This window comes from Amblyomma americanum, chromosome 8, assembly GCF_052857255.1.
Source record: "Amblyomma americanum isolate KBUSLIRL-KWMA chromosome 8, ASM5285725v1, whole genome shotgun sequence".
Taxonomy (NCBI): Eukaryota; Metazoa; Arthropoda; class Arachnida; order Ixodida; family Ixodidae; genus Amblyomma; species Amblyomma americanum.
In genome coordinates this window covers 48,475,019-48,488,921 of record NC_135504.1, presented here as the reverse complement: position 1 = coordinate 48,488,921, position 13,903 = coordinate 48,475,019, and the positions used below count along the sequence as shown (strand labels likewise).

Here is a 13,903-nt window from a genome sequence, read left to right as displayed (position 1 = left end):
AAAATGGCCAAATTACAACAGAATAAAAAATAAGGATCGAAAAAATTGTGTGACAGGAAGAATCGGCAAGTAGTATCGTTCTTCCGGTCAAGGCGGATCGAATGAACAAAGGAAGGGATGAGAGAGGAAAACTTCTATTACCACCTGAAGTGGGAGGCAGGCATCAGCGCGGGAGGATCCCTAAATCAAGGTTCTCATTTTCAGTACTTGCGACAGACGGCCTGGGCAATCTAGTCACGCTAAGCTTTAAGGGTCATGCTTAACTGGGAGAATTCTCATTGGGAGGTTGATGGGTGCGGGAATGCGGGCCACTTAGGGAGGATTCGGGCATTCCCATGTACTATCTTAAAGTGTGAGATTTCTGCACCTGAAAAAAGCCAGCTTTCAAGGTAGCGTTGGTGATAGCAGGTGCGCTTAAGCGCAAGGGGGAGTCGGAAGTGTTAGCCTAAAGTTGGGGAAAGAAGGCCGCCTTCTATTGAGGGAGGTTTTTGCTAGGAGTGGAGTATGTTTTTCAGGACAGCCGTTAATGTTGGAATATTTGCGATTACGCGAATTGAATGGCGTCTGTCTCCTCTGAACGGGAATAACCTACCTCTGGCGCACGGAGGGTAAACTCTAAAGTTGTCTCATGAACGCCCTTATTGTCTGGCAGAGAAGGAATGCCCGGAAGTCCAGCCAAGGCAAGGTTTCGGGTTATTATAGGTGCGATGCAGGACGTACGCGAGGGGGTGCATGTGCGATAACAGAAATAGGTTCCTTGCCGAGACCTTGATTGGCAGTGTTTGGAGTTCATGATGGTAGCTCTTGAACAATCCGGCGGCCTTTTTGTAATGTCAGGGCTATCCAACTATCCTTCGCCTTTGTGATACTTCTGGTGCGTAATGTAGCAGTGCAACCTTTTCAGTCAGCCACCACCGCTTCCACTATAATTAACGAAAGGTGGGTTGCGACATCAACAGTGTTTCTTCCCTTTTAAATAGAGAGAAAAAAGGCTGTTAATGAAATAAAGAGAATATTTAGTTTTAGATTTTTACCAATGTTATGGGTCAATGCTTCTTTCCTTGCCTTGTGTCTTCACTCGTGGAATGCGTGTTTGGCCGTATTAGAGCGATAGAGTTTTGTGACTTTGAGATGTGGGGCTACGCCTTTAGATTCAAAAGATCCATTGTTGGAAGACTGGTAGCAGAGTTGCTGCAGCACATTTCTGCCCGCAGGGGTGCGTTTGAGTCTTTGCAGCTGGTTATTTTATGGTCTTCAATAACCTTGGTGATTCTAGAGTAGACGATTATTACTAGTATGGCAACGGCCTTTTTTAATGCTGTGCGGATGAAAGCACCCGCTCCGTTGTTATCTGCCATCTTACATACCCCGCCATCAGCAAATGGAAACGGAAACCAACCAAAGAAGAGGACCGGTCTCCCCATGAAGCCCCTCATTTCTGCCGCAAGGCTAGGCCTATTTTATGCAGAAATAAAGACGTATAAAAAAAAAGAAGAGGACTGGCCCAAAGCTATCACCGGCGCGTGTCACGTGTCTTTGAAGAGCAAGCGCCGCAGAAGAAGAATCAGAGCTCCGGGGAGGCCAGCAACGCTTAGCACCCTCCAGCCTGCGTACTACGCCGTACCAGGAGGAACAAGATGGCGGAAGGTGAGCGCGCTCTGTGGCGTTCTCAAAGATTTCCGCACACACGCTGAGTGGGAAGAAAGGTGGTACAAGCGTTCTTTTGAACGGAGGAACGAAGAACCAAGTCTCTGCTGGCCTGTCTATCCTTGTATCGTTCTCTTCTTCCGGGGTAGTAAAATGCTGATAGCTAATTTGCGTTTCGCAAAATTGTGCACATGCTGCTGAGAGGAGTACGTCAGGAACCTGTTTTAGGTACACTCAAAGCTTTTGGGGCATGGCCTGAAACTCTTGGTAGCAATGGGAAAAAGGAGGACTTTGCCCTCGCTAGGCGGTGAGGTTGTTTGCAAGCCTAACGCCTAAATCTTTTGTTCAACCATTAGCTGCCTCTCAAACATTTAGTGGCGCGGCTAGAATTTTGGTTTCTCCAACAAAGGGAAGATGGAGACTATGGTCAATGATTTCAACATTGGGTCCAATAGAAGGAATCTGTGCTATATGTGAAGCCAGCCATAGTTAGGTTGGAGGCGGTCTGCAGTCGAGCTTTTCATGAAGGTTGAGCACCGGTTTCTAGTTGGTAATTGTGAGTTTATAGCGTTAAACAGAATGTATTAGCGCCTCAGTGTCGATTGAGAAAAGCAAACAGCTACATATTTGGAAGCACTGCATGAGGTACGGACAGAGAGATTGCTTTTGTGAAGGATGCTAGCGCGCGTAGCATTCGGGCTTACACTCCTTAAGGATGGCTTCGGCCTCCAGATCCCCTATCCGCTTACTAGATCAATGTGGAGACGTGCTTTCATTTCTCCTTATGATAACAGGGCATCCATGACAGGCGATATTTTGGGATGTTGTCGCCCTTAAAATGTGTAACTCGCAACACCTTGCATTTGCCTCAAAATAGCCTCAATAGCCGCAGCGCCACTAAATCGCAACTGCCACTGACATTTAAGATGAGGGCTTTTTTACTTATGTGCTCACGCACGGTGTTTTTTTTTTGCTGCTTGTAGGGCTGCAGTCACATGTTACGCTGGCGATGCATTGTAAACCAGGCACATCGGAAAGCAGCTGCGCTTCTCGTCGTCGGTCGCATCTTCAGAACGCCGCCTGCAGAGGGCTGAGAAAAAAAAAACGGACTTTGGACCGTGCGCATGGGTGCAACCGTGTTTGCACTACAGAGGAAATACACAGAGCTTTTTCAGAGCCCTCCGTGCCCCGCGGTTTAGCTTTGAGGTGGTAGAAATTCTTGAAAACAACTCTAAATAAGGGGAGTTCACAAAAAAGGTGCGTGGACACCGCCCTACCAGATTTGATCGATTCGGTACGGTCGTCGGACTGAAAAAAAAAAGAATCGAAACACCGTCACGAATCGAGCATACGCACGCACCTTTCGGGTGCGTTCACACCGAGTGTCGTTGACACCTTGCCTTTAAACTGCCGTCATAAAGGGGAGTCGCGGACGTCGAGTGACTCAATTTGATAAATCAATAAGCTTGCGTACCTGTAAAAATGCTGCTAGCGACCTTAATGAACCGACAAAAACACTAGTCGCATAATGTCATGAACTCACCTGTGTGAACACACTCTTTAGGCGCGGTGTAATGGCGCCTTTGGCGTACATTTGCACCTAATCGCGGAGAACTTTGCAGCTCTGTTCCACATCTCGTGTATATGAGTTCGCGAGCATATGACGTCAGCAAACTGCTCTTCCTGTTTTCAGAGGAGACCTTTATGCTGAGCTCCCACAGTTCCCCCAGGTAAGTACTGGAAGTATAATCGAGTCAGCTTAACAGTGCTGGAAAGAATCTCCGTCATGTCACAAAGCTGCAGTTGCGTGAACTGTGGAAGCGATAAAAATGGGCTGCCGTAATCCGTTATGGCAGAGAAATAGAGGGATGGTGAGAGCTTTAGCACAAAGCATGCCGTCTACCATCACCGCTTACCGCAAGCCGCCAGTGCCTGTGTGCAGATGGGGTTGTTTGGGACCTCGGAACCGCCGAAAGGGTTCGCGAAAAAGGAGACGGCAGAAGGCATATGCGACCGCACATCACTTATTACTGAAGCCCGCTAGACAGGCTTACTGTGGACATATGAAGCTGAAAAAAGCATGCTACATGTCAGGAGATTTTCATCTCACCACGCCAACTGATAGCGAGATTCTTTTGCCCTGCGATGCAGCGAGCGAAAGAGGGAGGATGACTCGTATCCGAACGAGCTGCTGCCCCTCATCTGCTGCGCGATCCTCGTCCTGTTCATCGTCATGATTATTCTGCTCATTATGCTATCCAACGTCTACGCCGGTGAGTATAGGGCACGCTTTATTTTCCCGGCGTCGTCCGAGGTTCTTTATTTCCTCTGCAAGCGGCACAGTTTTTTTGCGAGCATCGAGAACAACATGAATCGGGACAGCGCAATACAAATGAGACTTTAGATTTGCGAAACATATTGTACCGATGCGCTACGCTGTATGCAGGAAGACGTTTTAAGCTCCCATTTGCTAGTACATGGTATTATGTGGAGCACTCAGCAGCGCCCAAATCAATCATAGGTGCGACTGCAGTATGTTACCATTAGACTGCAAATGGCCACGCAAAAACATACGGCGTGAGCAAATTGGGGCTGCGCGGTTTTGGTTTCCTCCGGCACCGTGTCGTTCCTTCAAGGCCCAAGTAAATTACGTGCAAGTTAAGTAATTTAACTTCCTCCCGTTTAACTTAAAAGATGCTTCCTAATAAGGGGTATGTGAAAGGCTGTTGCTTAGCTGCTTTTATATATACTCTAACAAGCTCCTGATTTCACGTATTCATATTCAGTTGAGGGAAAAGATGTTGTCGCTATGGCAGTCTCGATGCCTTAGGGTTCTATAAAAGTACGTCTTCCACCCAGCTGCTGCTTCCAACCGTCGCAGGTTGCAAGAGGGAAATGTACATAAAAAGGTGTACTATACTGGCCGCTTTAGATGGGTGTGTCTTGGCGGGCTCTGGCCGCCGCAGTAACGTGGCTGTATGCTTGTAGGGAACTTTTTGGCACTTCCTGCCACCCAGTGGTCGAATACAACTCACGCGACGAGTCTCTGTAAAGTGGATAAAATGCTTTGGCTATCAGTTGCTGACTTCTCTGACGCATGCGTGAGGCCATACCGATATCACGTTTCCGGTCGCAATGAGTGGGTGGTGCATTGCCCACGCTTTAAAATTAGGAGGAATCAGCATTGTTACAAAGAGGGCCCAGCTGTTACCGAACGTAATAACTTCTTATCGCTGGGTGTACGCGTGTCCCATTCGAGAGGTGCCGCTTATCCAGTTTGCATAAGGCGCCAGCCTCTCCGAACAAGCGCGTTACTGACGCCGACATGAGTGCTTGGTCACTGTCTTCCTGCAATAGATACAGCCATCGGCAAAATTAGCGGTGTGCATGCGATTTCGAATAAAATTATTGTAGCGCGGCCTGGCGAGTGACTCGCCTTATGTTAATACCACTGTGCAACACGTGAACGTCATCTTATGACCTCAAGCTCTCCAGTCAGTTAGCTCGAATGACTGCATCAAGTAATTTTTTTTTTCAATTTTCCACTTCCTGTAACCATTTCTGCTGACTGCAGTATAATCTGTATAGCCTGAAGTTATATGAAGTTGGCACGTTCTACGCTCTCTTGCCGACTACAGTGCTCACTGGTCGAGCAACATATCACCTCATTTAGAACCTCGGAGATTACAAACATTATGCAGCCTTTTTTTTTTTTACTAGAAGGAATACCATTTTAGTTTCGAAGACTTTTGTTCTCATTGACGCCTACATCAATATTTATTTATGAACTTTGTCTTAATGATACAATAGCATGTTTAGTAACTTTTCATTTAAAAAGTAGCGATTAGAACAGATGTTAAACATAATTTCTAACATTTTACGTTTTTACGAAACGGGTATTACCTCTTTCGAGAAGCAGCTGGATTTTCGCTAAATGACGTGCATTTCGTGTCAATCGTTCTAAAAATTGGCTTTGGTTTAGCGCTGGTTAAACATGGAGTGACGCGATAGCTACAGCTGGCCGATTAGAACTCGCTTAGTCGAATTGCAAAGTCAGTCTGTCGCCGCTCCGTTTTGATGGGCGTTCCTTCATCTTCGCCTATGGACGTGGATTCTCTCCCCCTCCTCTCCACTCCTCCCCCACTTGGTTACGCCGGCGCGCCGCGCCGCCGGCAGGTGCTCCGCACCACGTTACCAACCACGTGAGCAGCCACGGCGCCGCCACCCTGAAGGCTCGATATGCTAGCGTAATGTAGGCGCGCGGCGCACACACCAGCTGCGTGCTCTGACGTCACTCCGCGCATGCGCACAACTGACGAGGCGGGCGGCGTCTGCTCCGCCGTGGGCGCAGCGACGAGGCGCGGCGCTCACACCAGCTGCCGGCTATGACGTCACTCCGCGCATGCGCACAGCTCGGGGAGCGGCGGTGCCACTGCTCAGCGCGCAGCCACGTTGACCTCGCGAAGCGGCTGGCATAATGTAGGTCTCACTACAAAATTTTCGGTTCTTTTTACAGGTGGCGAAGGGCAAGCATCAGGTAGTAAGTTGTTTCGTGACCGCTACAGCCGGCGTGCAAAGTGTTTTCTTCAGGGACGAAAAAAAAACCGCACTCGGCACTTCGGTCGAGCTGAGAACTACTAATTGCTCTGGAGTGTAACTTTTTTATATCACGAGAATTCTAACCAGAGCTCATTCAGGGGCGTGTAGAACCAATTCATGTGATATAACAAGCCTCGCTTTGGCGACACTCTATGGTGGTATGGGTGTCAGATTTGGCGATGTTGCCACCAGAGAGGAAGAAAGTTTGAGACACTTAAGCTCCGCCTAAAGAGTATGACGCGATAGCGTTAATAGGTCCATCCAGCGCCACGGGGTCCTGTTGCGTGTCATATCGCTGAGACGGTCACTGTTCATTTTTTTTACCATCACATACCGCTTAACTTACCCTTAAGAGTATAATGCGGCAGCTCTAGAGATCCGTCCAACGCGAGTACTCATGTTTTCTCCAGGTACCGCCATCCTGCCCATATATGCGGAATGAGTCAGTCTTATCTTTATATTCATAAATTGAGGGGTGTCCTCATATATATGATGGCGCAGCGGTTATGAGACGCGCCACTACGCTAGCAGGCGGCTGGGTTTCACCGTTGGGGCTTGTCAGGCCCAGTTTGCTGATACCTAGCTCATTCCATAAGGCGCATACACAGCACCGCGGTGAGCACGTGGCAATTGCATTGCATTTTTATTTTCAAGGAACCACTAAACGCCATGACTACGAGAGTACATATTGGTAGCGGGGGGGGGGGGGAATTGCTAACACGAAAATAAAATAGGAAGCAAAAACTGGAAGAGTGCAATAAATGGATAGGCTACAAGGTTTAAAAAACCAAAAGGTGAGCAGAGCAAGACAAGGAAACTGTTGAGCGTTTTCATTTTTTAAAGTTCTTGAAATAACGTCACATTAACTTCTGTATCAATTGCAGAAGGCGTATGATTCCAGTCAGTAATGACACGCCCATGTTGGGTTTGAACGCGTCAGCGTTAAGGCTCCCTTACTGCGGAAAAGCCGACGTAGCCGATGTTATCGGCGTCGCGGCCGTCGGCGCTGTGAGCGGGAAAGCAGGCGTTCCACCTGCCACCGAGGTCACGCGACCTTGTGACGTGATCACAACTTGTCCACCATGGCACATAAGCAGTGAAATTAATTATTTCTCACGAGAGTTTCCTCGGGAAGAGCACCCTGGGTTTCTCAAGCCCCATCGGTGGATGTGTTTGCAAAGGCACCTGCCGAGGCAGTGGCGGATCGCTTATCCGCTGCACCACTGCGCCAGGACAGGTATGACGACTCCCCGCGGGGTATCAATATAGAGTAGCGACTAAGCAATCCTTATATATGGCTATGTATGCAGAACCAAGTCGATGGAGAAGGAGTACTTGCGCGAGACGGATCTCCAATGTTTTTGTATTGTAGTTCTAAGGACAGGATGGGCCTTATGTGATAGTGAAAGGAAGAACGGCATCTGTGTCCGCGAAGTAATACACAAAGAAGACCCCACGCCTGTGAAGCGATCCCTTAACGCCACCACATCATACCCTTAAGACGGAGCACATGTATCCCTAAAGTTGTTTCTTTTAAGAAACCGCACGGCAATGTGCCGTAAGTTAAGCGCCTGTTGGGATACCATAGAGGCGCTGCGTGCCTCTTACCGCTTGGTGCCCTGTGTGAGGAATGTTAGCGCTGGGAAGGATGGAGCAATGCTCAGCTTCCTGAAACCGTAGGGTAAGGCGCGCCATTTACCAGGTGCCGAGAACGAGAGCTGTCGTGGTCGTTTTTGCTGTAGGCTGAAATAGCCAGTGCTGAGGCTAGTTGCGCCTTCCAAGCTCTTTGAACTCTCCTTTTGATGGTAGGCTTTTGCGCCCATGAGCGCTATGCACAAGAGTTTCTTTTTCATCAAATGATACTGTTCTCTATCACTTTTTTCAATTGTTTGTTGTTTTATTCTCTCGTTTTGTCCTATTTTATGGGCCAGCCCAATGCAAATATTATGAAGAGTGCATTGAAATTATTAATTCTGTTTGTGTATTGTTCAAAAATGCATTTTGACTCAAATACACGGAGCAGAAATTTGTCAATAATAATAATAATAATAATAATAATAATAATAATAATAATAATAATAATAATAATAATAATAATAATAATAATTGGTTTTTGGGGAACGGAAATGGAGCAGTATCTGTCTCATATATCGGCGGACACCTGAACCGCGCCGTAAGGGAAGGGATAAAGGAGGGAGTGAAAGAAGAAAGAGGCGCCGTAGTAGAGGGCTTCGGAATAATTTCCACCACCTGGGGATCTTTAACGTGCACTGACATCGCACAGCACACAGGCGCCTTAGCGTTTTTGCTCCATAAAAACGCAGCCGCCGCGGTCGGGTTCGAACCCGGGAACTCCGGATCAGTAGCCGAGCGCCTTAACCACTGAGCAACCACGGCGGGTAAATTTGTAACCTAATGTTTTGTTTTCAGACTTTAAATGACTGAGAGGGTGAATAATCAGGGACCCATCTGAAATAAAATCGTAGATGCCGCGTTGCTGGCAATATATTGCTAATTCCTCATTTTTGGTGATGTGCCCTCTTGATTCTCACTTCTTCTGTTCGAACTGTTATTCGAATCTTTCTTCTAATTATGACTGCAGCCATTCCTGCCTCAGGATAAAATGCTTTCCTTTGCACTTTTTTTTCCCGCTTCATTTCGTAGTGTAAATGGCAAAGGGGCGTTAGTTTAACAGAATGATTGGGTAAGACGATCAACCTTGTGTAACGGTCTTGCAGGAGGCTTGTAATACAGGATGTTTCACCTAAGGCTTTACAAAAGAAAAAAAAAGTCTTTTATAACTTGAAGAGCGCTTTTTTCGACATAGTACTGTCAGCGGTGAAGTACATCAGAATGCAGCTGAGACGTGCTAACTAGCAAGCTGGTTAAGTAATATTGAATATCCAACTTTTGAACTATTACTGTTAGGCTCCTTAATTATTGAGAGGCGTGTATCCCACCGTAAGTAATATCCATATCAGTTTTTAGAAGCTCGTAAACGTGATTACCCTCGCGCCCAACAAGTTTTGGCTATTTCAACAATGTGATGACCCCCATAACGCGCAGGTCCACACGGGACGGAGAGGCAAAGAGACACCGTATGGCTCAGTTTAAACTAACAGATATATTCAATAAATACACATGATTAAGATTATACATCAGAGGCTGGGGCGTCCGAGCTTACGTGCCGACGACTTCATGGGGGCGATGGAGTGGCTCCGGAGTTGGGCTCGAGCGGTTGCTGGCAGAAGCTGCACGCCGTCGGGCTTCGGCGCTGAAGGCCCTCTTGGCGAACGATGTCGTCCTGAGCGTCTCTTCCGTACTGCTTCTCGATTTTTATATCCTCTTCTCCACACTCCCTAGGGTGAGGACGCCCACGCCGGAGGGGAAGGAGGGGGGGCTAGGGCTTTCACTTGGGCGCACAAACATACCACCGCATCGTGGTCTCGCCCCCCTCACGTGTTGAGTCCGCGGGAAAGAAGGTTGTCTTCGAGGTAGCGCATAGCGTCGGCTGTGGTAAGGCGCGCTCTGGCCCGCTGACAGTTCCCTTGTCCTGGAATGTGCTCGGAAGGGCCGCCCCTGGAACCGCCACGCCAATTGGGGAGGATAAGCCCGTTTCCCCGCGGCGGCGGGTCCGGTTGGGCTTAAACCCCTTCGTTCTGGTTGTCACTCTCAACGAGCATGGCTGGGTAATTGATGATGCCTGTCATCTGGGTCTCCGTCTACGTCGCGCCGTCGAACGTGGAACCTCGTAGCACACACAAGGAATGTACCTCGTAGCACACACAAGGAATGTACCTCGTAGCACACAAGGAATGTCACACTCGCTCACCCTCCAGAAGAATGTTCTCCGAACATTTGAGTCCCTGCAGCTCCCCTTGTCTTTCTGAATCGCCTCGCACAGTGCGTCCGACAAAACACTTTTCGCTGCACTCAACACCACTGCACAACACCATATGCCTCCGCTGTCATAACTGGCTTCTCCAGGGGCAGCACTGATCTTCTTTTACAGATAAACATGAAACTCAGCACCCAAGCCTCTCCTTTCTAGTCCAAACTGGACGAAATAAATTTACCACAGTTACAAAGGAGCTCCCACTTCTAGCACGATCACGCACAGACAAAAATATAGATAAGGAAAGGAAGTAGGGCAGGTTCTGCATGCGCTCCGCATGCTCTCCTGTGAAGGTGTTACTTAATGACAGAAAGGTTTAACTACTAACTCCGATAACTTAACACATACGCATATAGCAATGTTATGAGCTGCGGCATTACACAATTCTGACCAGTTCACAACTCCGCTCTGTTTACACCATTAGTCCGACTTAGCTTTCCGATTTCGCAGCGGATATCGGCCTTCATGAGTCATACTAAGTAAGTCTGTGACCCTTTGTCTGCTTTGGGACTCGCGAGGGCTCGTGGCAGGAGCCTCTCCTGGCGTTATCTGCGCGGCAACCTCGCGCGCTTCTTCTTCTAGCAATGCATGAAGTAAATCCGGTGGCATTCTGGCCGTCACCTCTGGCGCCTGCCGAACAAATGCAGGAGAGGGCGTTTCTTGCGAACTATCTGCGCGCTCCGCTTCACTTCTGTCCCCATCAAAATCCGCGCTTTCCCTTTCCTCATTTCGTGAATACTGAACCGGTGCCGACTTGAGGCGATTTGCGTGTATCCTTATCAAGCGCCGGTTCACGTCTCGGACTCTGAAGTTTACCGGAGAAAGCTTCTCGACAACCTCGCATGGTCCTCTCCACTTCGTCTGGAACTTACGAGCTAGCCCAATCTGCCTGTGGCAGTTTTCAATGTACACGCTGTCCCCCACATTAAACGGCGCGTCTCTAGCACTGCGATCGTGCACCTCCTTCCTGCGCTTCGCCGCTTTCTTTAAGGCCTCCTTTGCGATGTCCCGCGCCACTTGCAAGCGCGATTCTAGCTCCACCTTATAGTCGTCCAGTGAAGCGTATGGGACACGACGGGGGCCCTCTGGCACTTCACTAGGCTGGTCCGGGTCTCGGCCGTAGAGAAGAAAGAATGGTGATTCGCCCGTGCTCTCGTGTGCTGCGGAATTGTAGGCAAACATTGCATACGGGAGCCACAAGTCCCAGTCCCGCTGGTCGCGCGAAACAAAATGCGACAGGAACCCGGCCACGGTTTGGTTCAGTCGCTCCACCGCGCCGTTGCAAGCCGGATGGTACGGTGTTGTCTGCTTCTTAGCGATCTTAAGCAGCTCGCAAACTCTCCTCATTAGCTGCGACACGAAGTTCGTTCCCCGATCTGTCAAGAGTTGCCTCGGGGGTCCATGTCGGAGCACGATCTGTTCGACAAATGCTCTTGCAACCGTGTCTGCCTTCTGATCTGGGAGTGCTACCGCTTCCGCGTATTTTGAAAGGTGATCGACAAATACTAAAATGTACTTGTTTCCGGAAGTGGTCGTGGGCAATGGGCCCATTATGTCCATACCTGTCCGCTCGAAGGGAGCCGAAACCTCAGAGAACGGCTGAATTGGAGCTGGTCTTCGTCCCTTGGGTGTTTTTCTTTCGAGACAGGAATGACACTTCGCACAGTAGTCTCTAACATCCTGTCGCATGCCACTCCAAAAGTACAAACGCTCCACACGCCTGCGTGTCTTCGCTACGCCAAAATGACCGGCGCATGGCGCATCGTGAAACGCGCGAAGAACCCTTTCTGTCCACGACCGAGGTATGACGACTCTCTCCCAAGCGGTTTTCTCTGGTCTCCCTTTCCTGGTTGGCCTCGTGCGCCGACACAGGGTGCCGTCTTTGTCAATGAAATAACCTAGCTGTTCGGGGTGAGACGGTGCGCCCTCTAAGCTTTCGATTATTCGCTTCAGGTCAGGATCTTTGCACTGCTCTGTGCGTAATTCGGCGGGGTCGACTACGGGGACAAACTCATCTATAGCTGCCACGGCAGCTGTGCGGCTGAGTGCATCAGCATTCAGATGTGTCTTTCCTGACTTGTGCTCAACTTCAAAGCAGTATTCCTGCAGGTGTAGATTCCATCTAGCGAGTCGCGAGCTAGGGTCCCTGACACTCATCACCCATTTCAGAGGATGGCAGTCTGTGACTAGCTTGAATTTGCGGCCGTAAAGGTAGCATCTGAAGTGCTTTACTGCCCAGACAACGGCGAGGCACTCCCTTTCCGTAGCTCCGTACTTTTGCTCTGTGGGGCTCAGCTGTCGGCTAGCAAAAGCAACGGGATGTTCTTTGCCCTCGATAACCTGAGATAGCACGGCACCAACTGCGAACTTTGACGCATCTGTGGCCATAACGAAGGGCAAATTAAAATCCGGGTGGCGCAACAGCGGTGCACTCATTAGCTTCCTTTTCAGGGCCCCAAAAGCATTCTCCGCATTTTCGTCCCAGCGAAAGGCGACATTTTTGGCTGTTAAGGCGGTCAGCGGCTTAGCGAGCTTGGCGAACTCCTCTATGTGCCTTCGGTAGTAACCGATCAGGCCGAGAAACTGCCGGACCTGGCGGACGCTAGTCGGGGATGGAAAATCCGAGACACACCTTAGTTTCTCAGGGTCCGGTCGCACGCCGTCAGCTGAAACAACGTGCCCGAGGTATTTCACCTCGTTTTTGAGGAATTGGCACTTAGAGGGCTTCAGCTTGAGACCCGCTCCTCTTATTCGCACCAAAACCTGCTCAATATCGCGCAAATGGTTCTCAAAACTGTCACTGTATATGATAATGTCATCCATATACACGAAGCACAGCCTCCCCAGAAGACCTGCCAGGATAACATCAGCGGTTCTCTGCCAGACAGCAGGGCTGTTGGCCAGACCCATCGGCATTCTTTTCCATTCATAGTGCCCTGAGGGCGTGTTGAATGCCGTTTTCTCGGCATCTGCCGGATCCATTGCTATCTGCCAGAATCCCGCCGCCATGTCCACTACCGTGAAGTACCTGGCAGAGCCCAGCTGAGAAAGCGTCTCCTGTATATTGGGGATGGGGTATGGATCGATGCGAGTTACGGCATTTAGTTTGCGGTAGTCCACTACCAATCGATACAAGCCATCTGGCTTTTCCACCAATAGTGCTGGTGCTCCCCAGGGAGACTTTGAGTGTTCGACAATGCCGCGATCAATCAGGTCCTGCACCTGCCGCTCCATCTCCCCACGTTGGGAGTAAGGAATCCTGTACGCACGCTGGTAAACGGGCGATGAAGTGCCGGTTTCTATCCTGTGCTTTATAACGCCACAGCAGCCCAAATCCAGGTTGGACGCGGCGAATACCTCCGAGTAGTCGTTCAGCAAACCAGCCAGAGCCTCCCTCTCCCTGGAATTTACGTGAGAAAGATCGAATGACACCTTTGGAGCAGCCGGAGGACTACCATGCTCTACAGTTGCGAGTACCGTATCGGTGGGCTCACGTTTCTCTATCGCAGAGGTGAAGAAAGCCAATGTTTTGTTCTTGGGAAGGCTCAGTGGCTGCTGGCTACAGTTAACCACCCGTAGGGGCACTCTGTGGGCGTCATTAACTGTCACGAGGCACGCGGCTGCCTTCAGGCCATTGCTGAGAGAGTCGACCGGCTCAAGCACTCCCACGGCGCCGCTCTCTACATCTGAAGGCACAAACGCGTACAAAATGTGCTCCGACCAAGGAAGGACGACCGCCTCATCGACCAGCCTGACGGCAAC

General features: G+C 49.6%; 1 protein-coding gene across 2 annotated transcripts in view; it reads left to right on the top strand.

Moving 5' to 3' along the window:
• Positions 1 to 1,557: 1,557 nt before the first annotated feature.
• Positions 1,558 to 13,903, top strand: part of LOC144100309 (uncharacterized) — a 59,945-nt gene continuing 47,599 nt past the window's right edge. Inside the window, exons 1-4 of one of the 2 annotated variants that reach the window (XM_077633294.1) lie at positions 1,558 to 1,647; positions 3,341 to 3,377; positions 3,799 to 3,920; positions 6,164 to 6,184. In XM_077633294.1, the coding sequence (XP_077489420.1) occupies positions 1,638 to 1,647; positions 3,341 to 3,377; positions 3,799 to 3,920; positions 6,164 to 6,184 (190 nt within the window). In that variant the 5' untranslated portion in view covers positions 1,558 to 1,637. Of the gene's footprint in view, positions 1,648 to 3,340; positions 3,378 to 3,798; positions 3,921 to 6,163; positions 6,188 to 13,903 lie in introns of both variants that reach the window. The other variant, XM_077633293.1, reaches the window with a different exon arrangement.